Source organism: Anolis sagrei, chromosome 7, assembly GCF_037176765.1.
Source record: "Anolis sagrei isolate rAnoSag1 chromosome 7, rAnoSag1.mat, whole genome shotgun sequence".
NCBI lineage: Eukaryota > Metazoa > Chordata > Lepidosauria > Squamata > Dactyloidae > Anolis > Anolis sagrei.
Genome location: NC_090027.1, coordinates 6997930 through 7021624, shown reverse-complemented (window position 1 = coordinate 7021624; position 23695 = coordinate 6997930). Strand labels below are relative to the sequence as shown.

The window sequence follows — 23695 nt, the reverse complement described above, 5'->3', positions numbered from 1 at the left end:
GGTCTGCTGGAGCTGGGAAAAAAAGGGGTTTATATATCTGTGGACTGACCAGGGTGAGACAAAAGGCTTTTGTAAGTTGGGCTAGGTGTGAATCTTTTCAACTGACCACCTTGATTAGCATACAATGGGCTGACTGTGCCTGGAGCAAACTCTTAATGAAAGGTGATTAGATGTCCCTGCCTGTTTTTCTCTCTGCTGTTTTAATTTTAGAATTTTTTAAAACTGGCAGCCAAATTTTGTTCATTTTCATGGTTTCTTCCTTTCTGTTGAAATTGTCCACATGTTTGTGGATTTCAATGGCTTCTCTGTGTAGTCTGACATGGTGGTTGTTGGTGTGGTCCAGCATTTCTGTGTTCTCAAATAAAATGCTGTGTCCAGGTTGGTTCATCAGGTGCTCTGCTATGGCTGATTTCTCTGGTTGAAGTAGTCTGCAGTGCCTTTCATGTTCCTTGATGCGTGTTTGGGCAATGCTGCGTTTGGTGGTCCCTATGTAGACTTGTCCACAGCTGCATGGAATACGGTAGACTCCTGCAGAGGTGAGAGGATCCCTCTTGTCCTTTGCTGAACGTAGCATTTGTTGGATTTTCTACAAACCTACAAATCTACAAACCCACCAAGAAAATCCAACAAATGCTACGTTCAGCAAAGGACAAGAGGGATCCTCTCACCTCTGCAGGAGTCTACCGTATTCCATGCAGCTGTGGACAAGTCTACATAGGGACCACCAAACGCAGCATTGCCCAAACAAGAATCCACTGCAGACTACTTCAACCAGAGAAATCAGCCATAGCAGATTTTCTTGGTGGGTTTATAGATAGTTTGTATGTTGTGTTTCCTCATCAGCTTCCCTCTGAGGTCAGTGGTTCCCTTGATGGCTGGCAAGAACACTTTTCCTCTGGGTGGATCTTGGTCTTGACTCTTGTGGCTTGTTCTTGGTAAAGATGAAGATCCACCCAGAGGAAAAGTGTTCCTGCCATACATCAAGGGAACCACTGACCGCATAGGGACCACCAAACACAGCGCCCAAACATGAATCAAGGGACATGAAAGGCACTGCAGACTCCTTCAACCAGAGAAGTCAGCCATAGCAGAGCACCTGATGAACCAGCCTGGACACAGCATATTATTTGAGAACACAAAAATGCTGGACCACACCAACAATCACCATGTCAGACTACACAGAGAAGCCATTGAAATCCACAAACATGTGGACAATTTCAACAGAAAGGAAGAAACCATGAAAATGAACAAAATTTGGCTGCCAGTTTTAAAAAATTCTAAAATTAAAACAACAGAGAGAAAAACAGGCAGGGACATCTAATCACCTTTCATTAAGAGTTTGCTCCAGGCACAGTCAGCCCATTGTATGCTAATCAAGGTGGTCAATTGAAAAGATTCACACCTAGCCCATCTTACAAAAGCCTTTTGTCTCACCCTGGTCTTTCCACAGATATATAAACCCCCTTTTTTCCAGCTCCAGCAGACCTCACCTCTGAGGATGCTTGCCATAGATGCAGGCGAAATGTCAGGAGAAATGCCTCTAGAACATGGCCATATAGCCCGAAAAAACCCACAAGAACTGAGTTTTGTACATTATGTGCAATTTGTATAGGCATCAAATTGTGCCTTTTTGTAAGCCGCCTTGAGTCCCCCCTCGGGGGTTGAGAAGGGCGGAGTAAAAGTACCCTAAATAAATAAATAAATAAATGTCAATGAGTATCAAGATGAGTTTCAAGATGGCAGTGGTTTGGCCAGTGATTCTGATGTAGAGAATGACCAGGAAATCCCTGTTCAAAGTGTAGTCTCCCATCAGAATGTCCCTGAGGGGTGTGGGGATGATGGTGTGCTTTCTTTATTATTATTATTATTATTATTATTATTATTTTTATTTGTACTCCGCTAACACATGACACATTTAAAACTAGGGCCAGGCCAAGTGTAATGAATAAATTAAAAGTGCTGGACATGACAGGTGAAATGTAAGGATTTTAGGGTATTTATTTATTTATTTACTGTGCTTATAGACCGCCGTTCTCAGCCCTGGGGCGACTCACGGCGGTGTACAACATGTAAAATCGGGTGCAATTTACAACATAAGCCAACATCAACTAGCAATATCAAAAACAACATTAACAACAACATCAATATCAATAATACAATTACAATATGTCATTCGCGACGTCTCATCATTGAACCACAATCCAAATCTCGTTATCCGTGTTCCGTTCCAATCGTCATTGCCAATTGTTGCAGAACTTACTCAAACGCCTTCTCAAACAACCACGTCTTTAGTCTCTTGCGGAATGTCATAAGGGAGGGTGCCAGTCTGATGTCCACAGGAAGGGTGTTCCACAGACGGGGGGCCACCACCGAGAAGGCCCTGTCTCTCGTCCCCGCCAGGCGTGCCTGTGAGGCAGGCGGGATCGAGAGAAGGGCCTCCCCGGACGATCTCAAAGTCCTCGTGGGCTCATAGGCCGAGATGCGGTCAGACAGGTATTTTGGGCCGGAACCGTTTAGGGCTTTGTAGGCCAACACCAGCACCTTGAATTGGGCCCGGTAGCAGATCGGCAGCCAGTGGAGCTGGTACAACAAGGGCGTTGTATGCTCCCTGCGTCCCGCTCCTGTTAGTAACATGGCTGCCGCGCGCTGGACTAGCTGGAGCTTCCGGGCCGTCTTCAAGGGCAGCCCCACGTAGAGAGTAGTCAAGGCAGGGGTAGGTGCGATATGCAGGCAATCTTAAACCTCTGGTAAAGTACGTTTGGGACATGATGCTGGGAGTTTCCTATTCTGGAAAGGCACACTGGAACAGCCAGGTCTTCAAGCTCTTCCTAAAGACTGCCAACATTGGGCCTTGTCTGATGTTCTTGGGGAGAGAATTTCAGAGTTGGGGGGCTACCACAGAGAAGGCCCTGTCCCTCGTCCCCACCAAACGCGCTTGCGACGCAGGAGGGATCGTGAGCAGGGTCTCTCCAGATGAATTCTAACAGAGAGTTCCCATGATAGGGAACATGAAAACAGCTCGGCACCTGGCCCAGCTGCAGAAATTAATGAGCAAATGGATAATGAGCAAATAGATAGCAAATAGATGGCAATTCAACTCATGAAGACGGTATAAATGAACAAGGAATGGTAGAAGGATTACGAGAACGGAATCTGATTTTTACTGAGGCGTTGATGACTATGTTGTGTTGTTGTGTTGTTTGTATTGTTCGTTGTGTATACTGTGTTTTTAACTAATTGTTATTGTAATAAATTGCATTGTAAACCGCATTGAGTCGCCGAATTAGGCTGAAAAATGCGGTATAAAAATAAAGCAAATAAATAGATAGATAGATAGATAGATAGATAGATAGATGTGAGGGGATTCGTCAGAACAGGAGAGCCGAACAGTGGCTTTGGCGTTCCCGCCAGGACCGAGAGACAGGGCCTTCTCAGTGGTGGTCCCTCGGCTGTTGAAATTGTATTTTATGGTCTTGGCACTAAATGTGAACCAATAAATAAATGGCATCCCATATTTCATATTCACACTCTAATCCTTGCTTTGCAAATGGCCCGTGAGAATTAAATTTCATAACACTGTGCATTTTCAGCTAATACAACCCAACTATTAAAAAAAACCAAAATAGGTGGGTACTTACTTTATTAACCCATCTTCCATGTAAATGTCTGCATAGAACGACTGGTCATCGTTAACTATTTTGCCACCCTTGATCAAAAGGCGATCGCTCTGAAACAAAAGAGACATCAAACCATATCATAAATTCTGGGGTGACAGCATGAAGCGACAGAACAAACAGGGGCGACAGGAGAAAACTCTCGTTGAATTATTCAAAGGACGTCTCGCATGTAAACAAGTCAACGGCTGCATTTTCATCTGGAAAGATGAAATGCGGCTTCAGAACCTCAGACAGCCTCCTTTCATCAAGGCCACTGGCAGCAAAGGAAACGTCGCCTAGTCAAAGAAAGGAGGTTACGTTCCCAGGGTGTGCCAACCTGTTTTATTAAAGCTGCACCGACACCAATTAAAATAAAACCTTCTCAAGACTTGGCAACCGCAAAGCAACACACTCCGCTTTCAGTGGAGGAGAAGTAACGGCTTTCCATAAGAGGATGTGCTTGCAATTTAACTTTTTTAAAAAATAAGTTGACCACAGAGGTTTGAATCATCACTTGGCTTATTTCAAGAAACTGACCACAAGTCTGTTGCCATGGACTCACAACCCAAATATGCTCTTTTAACACAATTCTAGCAAGGTTTACATTGGGTACCTACGCTCTACCTTCTTCCGTAGCTACAGTATATTGCAATTAGAATCATTCAACCCACAGGTTGCATCTATACCAGGCATGGGCAAGCTTCGGCCCTCTGGGTGTTTTGGACTCCCAACTCCCATCATTCTTAACAGCCTACTGACCAGAACTATAATATCACAAAGGACGACCACTTCACCCGCCTCATAGGAAACCTGCTACAAAACAGGAGCTTTTTTCTTGAGTTCCAGGGCCAGAGAAGCAGATGGCGGAAACAGAAGAACGGCCTGCCTCAGCGGAGAGTGCTTGCTCCATCCATGTTCAACATCTACACAAATGACCAGCCACTGCCAGAAGGGACAGAGAGTTTCATCTATGCTGATGATCGTGCCATTACTGCTCAAACAGGGAGCTTTCAGATGGTAGAACAGAAGCTTTCCGAAGCTCTAGGTGCTCTTACTGCCTATTACAGGGAAAACCAGCTGATCCCCAACCCATCCAAAACACAGACATGTACCTTTCATCTCAAGAACAGAGAAGCATGTTCTATAATATAACTATAATATCACAAAGGACGACCACCTCACCCGCCTCATAGGAAACCTGCTACAAAACAGGAGCTTTTTTCTTGAGTTCCAGGGCCAGAGAAGCAGATGGCGGAAACAGAAGAACGGCCTGCCTCAGCGGAGAGTGCTTGCTCCATCCATGTTCAACATCTACACAAATGACCAGCCACTGCCAGAAGGGACAGAGAGTTTCATCTATGCTGATGATCGTGCCATTACTGCTCAAACAGGGAGCTTTCAGATGGTAGAACAGAAGCTTTCCGAAGCTCTAGGTGCTCTTACTGCCTATTACAGGGAAAACCAGCTGATTCACAACCCATCCAAAACACAGACATGTGCCTTTCATCTCAAGAACAGAGAAGCATCCCAAGCTTTGAAGATCACCTGGGAAGGAATCCCACTGGAGCATTGCAGTGCACCCAAATATCTGGGAGTCACTCTGGACCGTGCTCTGACCTACAAGAAGCACTGCCTGAACATCAAGAAAAAAGTGGGTGCTAGAAACAATATCATACAAAAGCTGACTGGCACAACCTGGGGATCACAACCAGACACAGTGAAGACATCTGCCCTTGCACTATGCTACTCTGCTGCTGAGTATGCATGCCCAATGTGGTACACATCTCACCACACTAAAACAGTGGATGTGGCTCTTAATGAGACATGCCACATTATCACGGGGTGTCTGCACCCTATACCACTGGAGAAATTACACTGCTTAGCCGGTCTTGCACCACCTGACATCTGCTGGGAAGTAGCAGCCAATAGTGAAAAGACCAAGGCAGAGACATCTCCAGCTCATCCCTTGTTTGGGTATCAGCCAGCATGTCAACGACTTAAATCGAGAAATAGTTTTCTAAGATCTACAGAGACACTCGCTGGAACACCTCAGCAAGCGAGAGTCCAAAAGTGGCAGGCTCAAACCCAGAACCTCAATCAATGGCTGATACCAAATGAGAGACTCCCCCCTGGGCACACAGAAAACTGGGCGACCTGGAAGGCGCTGAACAGACTGCGCTCTGGCACCACGAGATGCAGAGCCAACCTCAAGAAATGGGGCTACAAAGTGGAATCCTCGACATGTGAATGTGGGGAAGAGCCAACCACTGACCACCTGCCGCAATGCAACCTGAGCCCTGCCACATGCACAAGGGAGGACCTTTTTGCAGCAACACCAGAAGCACTCCAGATACTGGTCAAAGGACATTTAATCAACTACCAAGCTCACAAATTTTGTATTTTGTCTGTTTCTTTGCTTTGTTCTGTTAGAAATGTAATATAATTTGACTGGTTGTCCTGACACGACAAATAAATAAATAAATAAATGCCGTCCGGAACGTGGGGTTGCCTTTGAACACTGTCTGGAATTCAAGAGAGATATTGACAAGCTGGAATGTGTCCAGAGGAGGGTGACTCAAATGATCAAGGGTCTGGAGAACAAGCCCTATGAGGAGTGGCTTAAGGAGCTGGGCATGTTTAGCCTGAAGAAGAGAAGGCTGAGAGGAGATATGATGGCCATGTATAAATATGTGAGAGGAAGCCACAGGGAGGAGGGAGCAAGCTTGTTTTCTGCTACCCTGGAGACTAGGACACGAAACAATGGCTTCAAACTACAAGAAAGGAGATTCCATCTGAACATGAGGAAGAACTTCCTGACTGTGAGAGTTTGGTCCAGATCCATTGTTTGAGTCCACAGTGATCTCTGGATGTAGGTGAACTACAACTCCAAAACCAAAGGACACTTCCCACCAAACCCTCCCACTATTTTCTGTTGGTCATGGGAGAACTGTGTGCCAAGTTTGGTCCAATTCCATCATTGGTGGGGTTCAGAATGCTCTTTGTTTGTAGGTGAACTATAAATCCCAGCAACTATAACGCCCAAATGACAAAATCAATTTTTTTGAGTGAAGGACATACATTGGGTTGTTAGTTGTCTTGTGTCCAAATTCGGTGTCAATTCACCCAGTGGTTTTTGAGTTCTGTTAGTCCCACAAACGAACATTACATTTTTTATTTATATAGATTATTATTTAAAACTTTTATATCCCGATCTTCTCACCTCCGTGGAGGGACTCAGACTGGCTTACAGCAAGGATTCAATGCTACTAATACAAGTTAAAACATCATACAACAATACAAGATTAAAATACATCTAGATAAAGTACATATATACCAAATCGCCAAGGTAAAATCAGGTTCAATTCATATGTCTGCATATGTGGCCACTCACTTTGGTCGGTAACCAGTCTCAGCCATTATTCTAGGAATGCTTCGTTCCATAACCAGGATTTCACTAGCCTCCTGAAGGACAAGAGGGAGGGGGCAGATCTGATCTCAATCGGGAGAGAGTTCCATAGCCGAGGGGCCACCACAGAGAAGGCCCTGTCTCTTGTCCCCACCAAACACGCTTGCGAAGGTGGCCTCTCTGGAAGATCTTAATATCCTTGATGGTTCATAGGAGAGAATACGTTCAGACAGATACAGGAACCATATAGGGCAGTGTTTCTCAACCTGGGGGTTGGGACCCCTGAGGGGGTCACGAGGGGGTGTCAGAGGGGTCACCAAAGACCATAAGAAAAAACAGTATTTTCTGATGGTCATGGGGATTCCATGTGAGAAGTTTGAGCCAATTCTATCGCTGGTGGAGTTCAGAATGTTATTTGATTGTAATGAGCTATAAATCCCAGCAACTACAACTCCCAAATGTCAAGATCTATTTTCCGCAGACTCCACCAGTGTTCACATTTGGGCATATTGAGTATTCGTGCCAAGTTTGGTCCAGATCCACCATTGCATGAGTCCACAGTGCTCTCTGGATATAGGTGAACTACAACTCCCAAACTCAAGGTCAATGCCCATCAAACCCTTCCAGTGTTTTCCATTGGTCATGGGAGCCAAGTTTGGTTCAAATCCATCGCTGGTGCAGTTCAGAATGCTCTTTGATTATAGGTAAACTATAAATCCCAGCAACTACAACTCCCAAATTACAAAATCAATCTTCCCCCAACCCCACTAGAATTCATATTTGCGTGTATTGGGTATTTATGCCCAGATTGGTCCAGTGAATGAAAATGCATACTGCATATCAGATATTTACAATATGATTTATAACAGTGCTAAAATGACTGTTATGAAGTAGCAACAAAACAATATTATGGTTGGGGGTCACCACAACATGAGGGACTGTATTAAGGGGTCATTAGGGTTAAGAACCACTATATTAAGGGGTCGCGGCATTAGGAAGGTTGAGAACCACTGATATAGGGATTTGTTGAGGAGTTACGAAAATGGAGGCATTACTTTTCATTCAATCCGTATCTTTTGTCTTTTACGGTTGATATGGTCAGAGGACTAATCAATAAACAAATCTATCTTCCAACTGTCAGATATTGCGTATATGCATTGCATTGCATATGCAAGGTATCGGGGTATAGGGTGGTTACCTGTGTTGGACGGGGTTACACTCCCCCTAAAGCCACAGGTCCGCAGTTTGGGTGTCCTCCTGGATTCTTCGCTCACACTTGAGGCTCAGGTGTCGGCGGTATCCGGGAGGGCCTTTGCGCAACTGGGACTTGTGCGCCAACTGTGACCATACCTCGTGAAGGCTGATCTGGCCGGGGTGGTCCTCGCCTTGGTCACCTCTAGGATGGACTACTGCAATGCGCTTTACGTGGGGCTGCCCCTGAAGACGGCTCGGAAACTTCAATTGGTCCAGCGGGCAGCAGCTAGGATGCTAACTGGGGCCCCTTATCAAGAGAGGTCTACCCCTCTGTTTAAGGAACTCCACTGGCTGCCATTTATTTTCCGAGCCCAATTCAAGGTGCAGGTGCTCACCTACAAAGCCCTAAACGGTTTGGGACCACCCTACCTGCGTGACCGCATCTCCGTCTACGAACCCACACGCTCGCTTCGATCATCTGGGGAGGCCCTGCTCGTGATCCCACCTACGTCGCAAGCGCGCTTGGTGGGGACACGGGACAGGGCTTTCTCTGTGGCGGCCCCCCGACTTTGGAACGCCCTTCCAAAGGATCTCCGGCAGGCCCTTACTCTAGCTGTTTTCAGAAGGAATTTAAAAACTTGGCTGTTCTGTTGTGCCTTCTCAGACTAGGAATCCCCACCCCAAGTCCTAGTAGCACCTTAGCATAACTAATCGTTGCTGCACACCACACTTTTACTCCTACGTGCCTCCTGCCATTTCAGCACTTTTAACCCTTGTACCCCATTGCGCCGGCCGAACCAGTTTTAATAATGTCTTGATGTACTGCCATTGTCGTTATTTTGCTTAGTGTTTTGATTTGCTTAGTTATTGCTGTGTTATGTTTTCTATTGTATTGTGTTTGAGGCTTCGGCCTGTGTAAGCCGCATCGAGTCCTTCGGGAGATGCTAGCGGGGTACAAATAAAGATAATAATAATAATAATAATAATAATAATAATAATATCTTCCTGAAACTGAGGAGAGCCACTGCAAACCCCACAATACACTGAAAATAACCTTTTTTGGGCCTCCAAACATACATGATCTTATTGGGAAGCAAGAAGTAGAGTGTGTCCTGACAAACTCATGCTGTAAATCCAAGAGCTGTTCAACAAATAACAACAACAACAACGGAATATGTGGTCTCAGCGTCCAAGTGGAGCCTCCTTCTTCAGCCAACATGACCTCCTCTGAACTTGAAGTCCTTCCTCTTAATCCCAGATGTGGATGGCTTCTTATAGTAATTTATAACAGGCCCACGGTAAACCAACTAACTTAACTGAAGAGCAGATATTAGTTGTGAGAAGGAGTCCTTCTCTACATGTACAACAACTGCAGGGGTGGAAGTGGACCCACTGCCCATGCTTCTCAAGCATTTGTGAGAAAGGATTCTGAATTTGCAGCGTACTTCTGTGCAACCAGGAACCCAACTAGGTCAAGGCTTATGGGTTACATAAGAGACACAATATATGTGTTAAGCCTAGGGTTGCCAGAATGAAAACATACGAGGTTGAATGAAAAATAATATCTCCACCTTTGTTACTTGGGTTTGGATGGGAATATTTTAAAGGCAGAAATAATATGTAGAATATGCTCTTTAACAACCACAATTCACTTTTCCACATAACCACCAGACAACTGGATACATTTCTGCCAACAATGAACAAGTTTTCTGAAGCCCTCACGGAAGAAGTCGACACTCTGTTTCCGCAACCAGCATCTCACAGTTCTCTCATCCTGGGTACCCATCGTGCACAGAACCACACATTCTTGTGAAATGCCGATTATGCTTGGAATTTCTCTCTGAGTGATAAGACGATCGTCCTGAAGCCATCACGGAAGAAGTCGACACTCTGTTTCCGCAATCAGCATCTCATAGTTCTCTCATCCTGGGTACCCATTGTGCACAGACCCACACATTCTTGTGAAATGCCGATTATGCTTGGAATTTCTCTCTGAGTGATACAACGATTGTCCTGAAGCCGTCACGGAAAAAGTCGACACTCTGTTTCCGCAACCAGCATCTCACAGTTCTCTCATCCTGGGTACTCATCGTGCACAGACACACACATTCTTGTGAAATGCTTGGAATTTCTCTCTGAGTGATAAGACGATCGTCCTGAAGCCATCACGGAAGAAGTCGACACTCTGTTTCCGCAACCAGCATCTCACAGTTCTCTCATCCTGGGTACCCATTGTGCACAGACCCACACATTCTTGTGAAATGCCGATTATGCTTGGAATTTCTCTCTGAGTGATACAACGATCGTCCTGAAGCCGTCACGGAAGAAGTCGACACTCTGTTTCCGCAACCAGCATCTCACAGTTCTCTCATCCTGGGTACCTATCGTGCACAGACACACACATTCTTGTGAAATGCTTGGAATTTCTCTCTGAGTGATAAGACGATCGTCCTGAAGCCATCACGGAAGAAGTCGACACTCTGTTTCCGCAACCAGCATCTCACAGTTCTCTCATCCTGGGTACCCATCCTGCACAGACCCACACATTCTTGTGAAATGGTGATTATGCTTGGAATTTCTCTCTGAGTGATACAACGATTGTCCTGAAGCCGTCACGGAAGAAGTCGACACTCTGTTTCCGCAACCAGCATCTCACAGTTCTCTCATCCTGGGTACCCATCCTGCACAGACCCACACATTCTTGTGAAATGCTTGGAATTTCTCTCTGAGTGATAAGACGATTGTCCTGAAGCCATCACGGAAGAAGTCGACACTCTGTTTCTGCAACCAGCATCATACAGTTTTCTCATCCTGGGTACCCATCATGCACAGACCCACACATTCTTGTGAAATGCCGATTATGCTTGGAATTTCTCTCTGAGTGATAAGACGATCGTCCTGAAGCCATCACGGAAGAAGTCGACACTCTGTTTCCGCAACCAGCATCTCACAGTTCTCTCAACATCTTCCTCAGAAGCATAACGATGTCTCCACGGATCGTCTTTCATTATTGGGAGCAAATAGAAGTCAGACGGTGCTAAATCTAGACTGTATGGAGGATGTCGTACGTTAGTGAGATCCAGTCTCTGAAGTTTCAAGTCTGTGCGCTTTCATTTCAGACGTCAGCATCTGGGGTACCCATTGTGCACAGATCTTCCGATAGACAAGCAAAGCAATAATGTGACCCACATGTTCTTGTGAAATGCCGATCATGCTTGAAATTTCTCTCTGAGTGATAAGACAATCGTCCTGAAGCTGTCACGGAAGAAGTCGACACTCTGTTTCCGCAACCAACGTCTCACAGTTCTCTCAACATCTTCCTCAGAACATAGCGATGTCTCCACGGATCGTCTTTCATTACTGGGAGCAAATAGAAGTCAGACGGTGCTAAATCTGGACTGTATGGAGGATGTCGTACGTTAGTGAGATCCAGTCTCTGAAGTTTCAAGTCTATGCACTGTCATTTCAGGCGTCAGCATCCTGGGTACCCATTGTGCACAGATCTTCCGATAGCCAAGCAAAGCAATAATGTGACCCACACGTTCTTGTGAAATGCCGATTATGCTTGAAATTTCTCTCTGAGTGATACGACAATTGTCCTGAATCAATGTGTCAAACATTTGCTTGTGAAACTCAGTGGTTGCTGTCACAGGATGTCCAACTCTTTGTTTGCCCCGCAAGTCAGATGTTCCCACCTCAACATCTTTAAACTTCCGTGCCCAACGACGCACTGTACTCACACCAACACAATCACCATAAACAGCTTCCCTGATGGATCTCCTTGGGGTGACACCTTCTGCTGTCAAGAATTCAATGACTGCACATTGCTTAAGTCGCATTGACCGACTGTCTACGCAGGGTTCCATACTTCACACTTTAACAACACAACTGTTCAATGCTAAGGCTTCCCACCAAAATGGAACTGTAGAGGAGAGTCTACTGAACAAGCTAGTACCTGCCACATACCAGTACTGCCATCTGTTGAGGAGTTACAAAGGGGGAGGTATTACTTTTCATTCAACTCTCGTAACTTTAATAGTCATGTTGACAACGAGTTGTAGGACAAACAACGACTGCACATACTTATTTTCCACCATAGTTTGCAAATAAATTCATTAAAAATCAGACAATGTGATTTTCTGGATGTGTTTTCTCACGTTGTCTCTCACAGTTGAGGTCTACCTAGGATGTCAATTACAAGTGGGAGAACTTGTACAATTGGTATCTGACTAAATACTTTTTTTCCTCACTGTATATCACCATTAAGGATACAGAAGCTAAGTTCATGTTGTCCCTCTGGAACCCCCATTCACTCATAAACAAACAATATGGTAGCAAAGACGCATGGTCTGAGTGAGCAACTGCAACTCACATTCAATAAAAACAAAGGGGAAATGCATCTCTTCATATTTGCTTAAGCATCAACCTCATCCTTGATCAGCATTCCTCAACCTGGGGGTCAGGACCCCTTGGGGGAAGGGGGGTTACAAGGGGATGTCACCAAAGACGATCAGAAAACACAACAGAGAGTAAACAATCAGGCACATCAAATCACCTCTCAACAAAAGAGCCCCCCAGGCACTTCCAAGCCATTAAATGCTAATCAAGGTGGTCAGTCGAAACATTCACACCTAGCTCCAGCAGACAAAAGTCCTTTGTCCGACCCTGGTCATTCCACAGATATATAAACCCATTTTCCTACTTCCAACAGACCTCACTACCTCTGAGGATGCTTGCCATAGATGCAGGCGAAACGTCAGGAGAAAATGCCTCTAGAACATGGCCATGTAGCCCGGAAAAACCTACAACAACCCAGTGATTCCAGCCATGAAAACAATCAGGCACATCAAATCACCTCTCAACAAAAGATCCTCCCAGGCACTTCCAAGCCATTAAATGCTAATCAAGGTGGTCAGTCGAAACATTCACACCTAGCTCCAGCAGACAAAAGTCCTTTGTCCCACTCTGGTCATTCCACAGATATATAAACCCATTTTCCTACTTCTAACAAACCTCACTACCTCTGAGGATGCTTGCCATAGATGCAGGAGAAACGTCAGGAGAAAATGCCTCTAGAACATGGCCATATAGCCCGGAAAAACCTACAACAACCCAGTGATTCCGGCCATGAAAGCTTTCAACAATACACAGTATTTTCTGTTGGTCATGGGGGATCTGTGTGGGAAGTTTTTCCCAAATTTCTCATGCTCTTTGATTGCAGGTGAACTATAAATCCCAGCAACTACAACTCCCAAATGTCAAGATCTATTTTCCCCAAACACCACCAATGTTCACATTTTGGTATAATGAGTATTTGTGCCAAGTTTGGTCCAGATCAATTCATTGTTTGAGTCCAGCGCTGCCTGGATGTAGGTGAACTACAATTCCAAAACTCAAGGTCAATGCCCACCAAACCCTTCCAGTATATTCTGTTGGTCATGGGAGTTCTGTGTCCCAAGATTGGTTCACTTCCATCATTGGTCTAGTTCAGAATGCTCTTTGATTGTAGGTAAACTATAAATCCCAGCTACTACAACTCCCAAATGTCAAAATCAATCCCCCCTCAATTCCACCAATATTCAAACTTGGGTGTATGGGGTATTTGTGCCAAATTTGGTCCAGTGATTGAAAATACATCCTGCCTATCAGATATTTACATGACAATTCATAACAGTAGCAAAATTACAGTTATGAAATAGCAACGAAAATAATCATCATATCGTATTATTATTATTAATTAAATAATGATAATTTATTTATTTTATTTATCGTGTCAGGAGTGACTTGAGAAACTGCAAGTTGCTTCTAGTGTGAGAGAACTGGCCGTCTGCAAGGACATTGCCCAGGGGATGCCCGGATGATTTTGATGTTTTTATCATCCTTGTGGGAGGCTTCTCTCATGTACCCGCATAAGGAGCTGGAGCTGATAGAGGGAGCTCATCATGTTCCCGCATGAGGAGCTGGAGCTGATAGAGGGAGCTCATGCGCCTCTCCCCGGATTTGAACCTGCGACCTGTCGGTCTTCAGTCCTGCTGGCACAGGGGTTTAACCCACTGCGCCACCAGAAGCTCCAATAATAATAATAATAATAATAATAATAATAATATATTATAGTAATATATAATATAATAATTTATAATAATAATATATAATATAATAATATAATATAATGTCAATGTAATATAATATTATAATATACTATAATAATAATATTATGATAATATATAATATATAATAATAATATATAATATAATAATATAATATAATGTTAATATAATATAATATTATAATATACTATAATAATAATAATAAAATAATACATAATATAATAATAATATAATATAATGTTAATATAACATTATATTATAACATGCTATAATAATAATATTATAATAATATATAATATAATAATAATAATATATTATAATATATAATATAATGTTAATATAATATAATAGTAATATAATATAATGCTAATAAACTATTATAATATACTATAAGAACAATATTATAATAATATATAATGTAATAATAATATAATACAATAACATAATATAATATAATAATATAATAACATAATATAATATAATATTATATATAACATAATAATATATAATAATATAATATATTATTATTATTGTTATTATTATTACTATTAAGGCTCAAAGTGGCAGTCCATTCTATTTTGCCTACAGACATGATTCAGATATGGGTTTCAAGGCACTATTTGGAGAGACCACGACCTCCTGAAATACAAAAGGATCTGGCAGACTCAACGCTCTTAAGAGACTAGCTCGCATAATCCAGATTAGCAGCATGTTTATGCCACACTGTAGACGTGACAGGCTGCACTGTTTTTAGAAATGGCCGTAGAGCTATTTTCCCGTAGAGTAGGATCGGAATTCTGTTCGTCCTCCAGATGTTTTGGTCTCAGATCACCTTGATGCGGGCGAAACGTCAGGAGAAAATGCTTCTGGAACATGGACAGACAGCCTGGAAAACCCACAACGACCCAAAGAAAGAGGAATCTAGACAAATACTCTTGAATAAAAGCTGTGTTCAAGATGAAAAGGGGAAATCTGAAGTTGGGAGGTGGAAGGTCGCTGGACAAAGGGAATTCAAGCTCCAACCAGGCTTTACAATCGCAATGCTTCTATTAATTGTTGGACGGAGAAATGTTGCTTCTGGCAAAATTGGCCTCGGTGCTCGGAACGTCACGTGCCCAGTTCTTTTCCATTGTTGTAACACCATTAACCCTGCAGAGCTTTTGCTAGGTTGACACGCCGAAACCAACCCAAACCGTATTCATTCCTTTAGAACACAATTTACCATTCTTGCGTAGTTTACTCATCCGGCAAATTAATAAGAATCCAAAGGCCTGCATCACTGTCGAGCCGACTCAGATTCATCCTTCCAAAAGCCTTTGCCACTGATTCAAAGATAGATACGATAGATCAGTGTTTCTCAACCTGGGGGTCAGAACCCCGGTGGGGGGTCGCAAGGTGGTGTCAGAGGGGTCACCAAAGGCCACCAGAAAGTACAACATCTTCTAGTGGTCATAGGGGTTCTGTGTGGGAAGTTTGGCCCAATTCTATCGTTAGTAGGGTTCAAAATGCTCTTTGGTTGTAGATGAACTATAAATCCCATCAACTACAAATCCCAAATGGCAAGGTCTACTTTCCCCAAACTCCATCAGTGTTCACGTTTGTCCATACTGAGTATTGGTGCCAAGTTTGGTCCAGATCCATCACTGTTTGAGTCCACGGTGCTCTCTGGATGAACTACAACTCCCAAACTCAAGGTCAATACCCATCAAACCCTTCCAATATTTTCCGTCAGTCATGGGAGTTCTGTGTGCACAAAAACACAATTCTATCGTTGGTGGAGGTCAGAATGCTTTGATTGTAGGTGAACTAGAAATCCCATCAACTACAAATCCCAAATGGCAAGGTCTATTTTCCCCAAACGCCACCAGTGTTCACATTTGTCCATATTGAGTATTGGTGCCAGGTTTGGTCCAGATCCATCACTGTTTGAGTCCACAGTGATCTCTGGATGGAGGTGAACTACAACTCCAAAACTCAAGGTCAATGCCCACCAAACCCTTCCAATATTTTCTGTTGGTCATATGGGTTCTGTGTGCCAAGTTTAGCCCAACTGCATTGTTGGTGGAGTTGAGAATGCATTTTGATTGTAGGTGAACTATAAATCCCAGCATCTGCAACTCCCAAATGACAAAATCAATCCCCACCAGTATTCAAATTTGGGCATGTTGGGTATTTGTACCAAATTTGGTCCAGTGCATGAAAATACATCCTGCCTATCAGATATTTACATTATGATTCATTACAGTAGCAAAATTACAGTTATGAAGTAGCAATGAAAATAATGTTATGGTTGGGGGTCACCACAACATGAGGGACTCTATTAAGGGGTCGCGGCATTAAGAAGGTTGAGAAACACTGCAATAGATAGATAGAGGGAAAATAATACTCCCCAAAATAATACTCTCTCCAAAAGAATACTCTCTCCAAAGTAATACTCTCTCCCAAAGAATACTCTCCAAATACTCTCTCCAAAATAATACTCTCCAAGATAATATTCTCTCCAAAAGAACACTCTCCAATATAATACTGTCCAAGATAATACTCTCTCCAAAATAATACTCTCTCCAAAGTAATACTCTCTCCAAAGTAATACTCTCTCCAAAATAATACTGTCCAAGATAATACTCTCTCCAAAAGAATACTCTCTCCAAAATAATACTGTCCAAGATAATGCTGTCCAAGATAATACTCTCTCCAAAATAATATTCTCCAAAGTAATACTCTCCAAAAGAATACTCTCCAAATAATACTCTCTCCAAAAGAATACTCTCTCCAAAGTAATACTCTCTCCAAAAGAATACTCTCCAAATACTCTCTCCAAAATAATACTCTCCAAGATAATACTCTCTCCAAAAGAACTCTCCAATATAATACTGTCCAAGATAATACTCTCTCCAAAATAATACTCTCTCCAAAATACTCTCTCCAAAAGAATACTCTCTCCAAAAGAATACTCTCCAAATTAATACTCTCTCCAAAGTAATACTCTCTCCAAAATAATACTGTCCAAGATAATACTCTCTCCAAAAGAATACTCTCCAAAATAATACTGTCCAAGATAATGCTGTCCAAGATAATACTCTCTCCAAAATAATACTCTCCAAAAGAATACTCTCCAAATAATACTCTCTCCAAAAGAATACTCTCTCTAATGTAATTCTCCAAAATAATACTCTCGGATGTAATACTCTCTCCAAAATAATGCTCTCTCCAAAAGAATACCCTCTCCAAAAGAATACTCTCCAAATTAATACTCTCTCCAAAGTAATACTCTCTCCAAAATAATGCTGTCCAAGATAATACTCTCTCCAAAATAATATTCTCTCCAAGATAATACTCTCTCCAAGATAATACTCTCTCCAAAATAATATTCTCTCCAAAATAATACTCTCTCCAAGATAATACTCTCTCCAAAGCAATACTCTCTCTCTAAAATTATTCTCAAAAATTAAACTCTCTCCAAAGTAATACTCTCTCCCAAGATAATACTCTCTCCAAAGTAATACTCTCTCCAAAATAATACTCAAAAATTAAACTCTCTCCAAAATAATACTCTCTTCAAAATAATACTCAAAATTAAACTCTTTGCAAAGTAATATTCTCTCCAAGATAATACTCTCTCCAAGATAATACTCTCTCCAAAGTAATACTCCCTCCAAAATAATACTCTCTCCAAAATAATACTCAAAAATTAAACTCTCCAAAATAATATTCTCCAAAATGGAAAGAGCAAGGCGAGGTGTACAAAAGAGATACGACTGCTGTCCAAACCAGAAGCCTCAGACACTGCTGAACAAAAACCCAATTTTCCAAATCCGCTGTAATAAATAAAGAAAGCAAAACAAAAGGGCTTGACATTTCGGGATGGGCGCGTACTGAACCCCAAAGGGTGGAGAATGGAACACTTGGCACCACGGAGAGCGTTGCACCGGTAGGTCTATGAAGGTCTATTATGATCCCGCTCAGCCGCGGTCGCACCGTGCAACGTTTGCTGTGTGGTCTGCTGCACATGACAATCAGGTCCCTCCATAATGAATCGCGGACTTTTATGTAACTGTTCCCTTTCCTTCTCCCAGAGGAATCCCTGCAAGATACCACGAGCAGAAATTTGGGGCAGGGAGAGAGAGAAAGAAGGAATTCTTCCATGCACCCAATTTCCTTTCAAATGGAGGTGGTGGTGGGGATTTGGAGTAGAAGGATGGGGGTCTCTGGCATGAATAAGAGCTCAATTCGTGACCTTTTCTCTCCTCCCCACCCCACTTTCCCTATACGACGTTGTTTTCTTGCAAAGCAATGCTGAATAGATCCAAGCAGGCAGACCCATCTGCTCCTCTCCTGCAACATCATCACCTCCTGCAAAAAGTGGGGGGCAGAGAGGAAAAGCAGCCCCATCTTTTGGCCTCCTTTGTATCAGGAAAAGGGGCGTCGAGGGGCTGCCCAGGGGAAATGCCTACGCGCTCGGTGCTTTATATATACGTGTGTGTGTGTGTGTGTGTGTGTGTGTGTTCATCCAAAAAGCAATGGGGTGTGGGTGGGGCCGCCCTGGCCAAGGCTTCTTGAAAGAGAGCTTGCCACTGGCTCCACATTAGAAAGAAGGAAAATCAACACACACACACACACATATACATACAAACCCCATGCAAAATCGGAAACATGCCGAATTTTCCCAGAAGCTGCCTCCTTCTAAAATCAATCAAATGAATTCATATTTATATACTATACAGAGACAGAGAGACAGAGAGACAGATAGAAAGATAGGTAGATAGGTAGATAGGTAGATAGGTAGAAAGATAGAAAGATAGAAAGATAGAAAGATAGATAGATAGATAGATAGATAGATAGGGCCAAAAATCACAAAGGGTTTTTGATATACAAGGGAGATGCTGTGTGTGTGTGTATATATATACACACATACAAACATATACATATACACACACATTATACATATGTAGAGAGATACATAGATAAATAAATAGATAGGTAAGGCCAAAAGTCACAAAGGGTTTTGATATATATGGGAGATGCTATGATGTATATATTCATACACACACACATATACATACACACACTATAAATATATAGACAGATACATAGATAAATAGATAGATAGATAGATAGATAGATAGATAGATAGGGCCAAAAGTCACAAAGGGTTTTGATATAGATGGGAGATGCTATGATGTATATATTCATACACACACACACATATACATACACACACTATAAATATATAGACAGATACATAGATAGATAGATAGATAGATAGATAGGACCAAAAGTCACAAAGGGTTTTGATATATATGGGAGATGCTATGATGTATATATTCATACACACACACAAACACACACATATACATACACACACTATAAATATATAGACAGATACATAGATAGATAGATAGATCGATAGATCGATAAATAGGGCCAAAAGTCACAAAGGGTTTTGATATATATGGGAGATGCTATGATGTATATATTCATACACACACACAAACACACACATATACATACACACACTATAAATATATAGACAGATACATAGATAGATAGATAGATAGATAGATAGATAGGGCCAAAAGTCACAAAGGGTTTTTATATATATGGGAGATGCTATGATGTATATATTCATATTATACACACACACACACACACACAGACTATATAGAGAGAGACAGAGACAGATACATAGTTAAAAAATAGATATATAGGGTCAAAAGTCACAAAGCATTTTGATATATATGGGAGATGCTATGATGTATATATTCATATTATATATATACACACACACAGAGACTATATAGAGAGAGACAGATACATAGATAAAAAATAGATATATAGGGCCAAAAGTCACAAAGAGTTTTTATATATATGGGAGATGCTATGATGTATATATTCATATTATATATATATACACAGAGAGAGACTATATAGAGAGAGACAGAGACAGATACATAGATAAAAAATAGATAGATATATAGGGTCAAAAGTCACAAAGCATTTTGATATATATGGGAGATGCTATGATGTATATATTCATATTATATATATACACACACACAGACTATATAGAGACAGAGGCAGATACATAGTTAAAAATAGATATATAGGGTCAAAAATCACAAAGCATTTTTATATATATGGGAGATGCTATGATGTATATATTCATATTATATATATATATACACACACACACAGAGACTATATAGAGAGAGACAGATACATAGATAAAAAATAGATATATAGGGTCAAAAGTCACAAAGGGTTTTTATATATATGGGAGATGCTATGATGTATATATTCATATTATATATATATACACACAGAGAGACTATATAGAGAGAGACAGAGACAGATACATAGATAAAAACAGATAGATAGATAGATAGATAGATAGGGCCAAAAGTTACACAGCGTTTTGATATATATGGGAGATGCTATGATGTATATATTCATATTATATATATATATATACACACACACACACAGACTATATATAGAGAGACAGAGACAGATACATAGATAAAAAATAGATAGATATATAGGGCCAAAAGTCACAAAGCGTTTTGATATATATGGGAGATGCTATGATGTATATATTCATATTATATATATACACACAAACACACAGACTATAGAGAGAGAGAGAGAGATACATAGATAAAAAATAGATAGATATATAGGGCCAAAAGTCACAAAGGGTTTTGATATATATGGGAGATGCTATGATGTATATATTCATATTATATATATACACAGAGAGAGAGAGAGACTATATATAGAGAGACAGAGACAGATACATAGATAAATAAATAGATATATAGGGCTAAAAGTGACAAAGGGTTTTGATACACACGGGAGATGCTATTATATGTATGTGATATATACACACACACACACAATTATACACACATATGCGTGCACACACATACTATAAATACATAGACAGACAGACAGATAGCTAGATAGATAAATAGGGCCAAAAGTCACAAAGGGTTTTGATATATACTGGAGATAGTATGGTACTGGACGCCACTGACCAAGACACGATTTTTCACAGGTATGGTACATTTACTTCCTATTTATATTGTGTATGATGCCACTGATTCCACATTCAAAATAATAAGGTAACCCAAAAAAGCCCCATTCCTCCCAGGATTGGAAAACACATGGATATTCCCAGAAGTTGTCTCCTCCTGAAATCAAACATTGCACACTATGTATATTATTATTATTATTATTATTATTGTATTATTATGTCTATACCCTGATTTATCTTTATATATGTATGTGTATAGTTGTATAGCTATATATAGGATGGCCCAAAAGTCACAAAGGGGTGTGATATATACTGCATATGATGCTCTGGTATCAGACGCCATTTAATTGAGGTTATTTTTCTCACGTACCATACGTACATTTATTTCCTACATATACTGTATATGATCCCATTTACCATGACTTGATTTTTCACAAATTATGTACATTTATTGCTTGTGCATGGGAGTATGTATTTATGTGTGTGGTATATATGATGCTATAGTAGTGTTACACCATTTACTCAGATCTGAGCTTTTCACACATAACTTACATATATTTCCTATACATACTGTATAGCATGGTATAGTATTGGGTATCCTTTACCGAGACTTGATTTTTCTCATGCAATGTACATGTATTTCATCTATATATATGATTGAATATGGAAAGCCCCTTTGTGACTTTTGGCCCACCTTGTCTACTCACATATCTTGCCCACGGTATGAATATATATAGCTTGAGGGATCTATATATATGCATATATAGTTTGCAATTATTGATTTCAGTGGAAGACAGTTTCTGTGCAATAGAAATCAACGCTTATATAGTATCCAACACATACATGTCACATGCAATATCTAGCAGTAGAAATCCAGGCATATAGTGCCCAAAATTCATATATGTATACATGTAGCATGCAATATCTAGCAGTAGAAATCCAAGCATATAGTGTCCAAAATTCATATATGTATACATGTAGCATGCAATATCTAGCAGTAGAAATCCAAACATATAGTGTCCAAAATTCATATATGTATACATGTAGCATGCAATATCTAGCAGTAGAAATCCAGGCATATAGTGCCCAAAATACATATATGTATACATGTAGTATGCAATATCTAGCAGTAGAAATCCAAGCATATAGTGTCCAAAATTCATATATGTATACATGTAGCATGCAATATCTAGCAGTAAAAATCCAAGCATATAGTACCCTATATATGTGTGTGTGTGTGTATATATATATGTATACATGTAGCATGCAATATCTAGCAGTAGAAATCCAGGCATATAGTGTCCAAAAAACATATATATGTATACATGTAGCATGCAGTATCTAGCAGTAAAAATCCAAGCATATATTGCCCTATATGTGTGTGTGTGTGTGTGTGTATATATATGTATACATGTAACATGCAATATCTAGCAGTGGAAATCCAGGCATATAGTGTCCAAAACACATATATGTATACATGTAGCATGCAATATCTAGCATGCTACATGTAATCCAGACATATAGTGCCCAATATGTGTGTGTGTGTGTGTGTGTGTGTGTGTGTACATGTAACATACAATTTCTAGCAGTAGAAATCCAGGCATATAGTGCCCAAAATACATATATGTAAACATGTAACATACAATATCTAGCAATAGAAATCCAGGCATATATTGTCCAACACACACATATATCCATGTAGCATGAAGTATCTATCTATATAGCTTGATAGGGAGATCCTCTTGCATTCTTCCCATCCTCTGCCCAGGATCCCCTTGGATTTTGGGGTCTGAAAGGACCCAATTGCCCCTTGTACACAGCTGTGATGTGATGAAAGGCAGCCATGATCCAGCCTGGGATCCATCTGAGACTAGAGAAAGAAGAAAGCCAGGCAGATCTGCATCCATTGTTCCTTCCTGAGCATCCAGGGCTTCCTCTATTGTAAGCCCCATCCATGTTCAACACATGCACAAATGCACTGCTCATTTGCATAGTATGCAAAATGCAATTTATTGCAAGGTTTTCTTTCCTTTGCATGTGCTTTTTTTGCCTCCTGCAGACACACAAAAAGGGGAGTTTCTTGCAAACTCCACCCCTTGTTCCCACTATTTTTAATATCATTATTACTATTATTTCTGCAATAATGATAATAAATATTTTAATATTATTGTATTTATATTTTGCCTCCTACAGACACACAAAAAGGGGGATTTGTTGCAAACCCCACTCCTTGTTTCCACTGCATTTAATATCATTATTATTCCTGCAATAATAATAATAATAATAATAACAAATT

At 41.0% G+C, this 23695-nt stretch overlaps 1 protein-coding gene across 5 annotated transcripts in view; it reads right to left on the bottom strand.

The window, feature by feature from the left end:
* The window catches only part of DPYSL2 (dihydropyrimidinase like 2), a 112926-nt gene that overhangs the window by 63325 nt on the left and 25906 nt on the right, over nucleotides 1–23695 (bottom strand). For all 5 annotated transcript variants that reach the window (XM_060787257.2, XM_060787254.2, XM_060787255.2 and 2 more), the window contains exon 2: nucleotides 3639–3727. In XM_060787257.2, the coding sequence (XP_060643240.2) occupies nucleotides 3639–3727 (89 nt within the window). The remainder of the gene's footprint in view (nucleotides 1–3638; nucleotides 3728–23695) is intronic.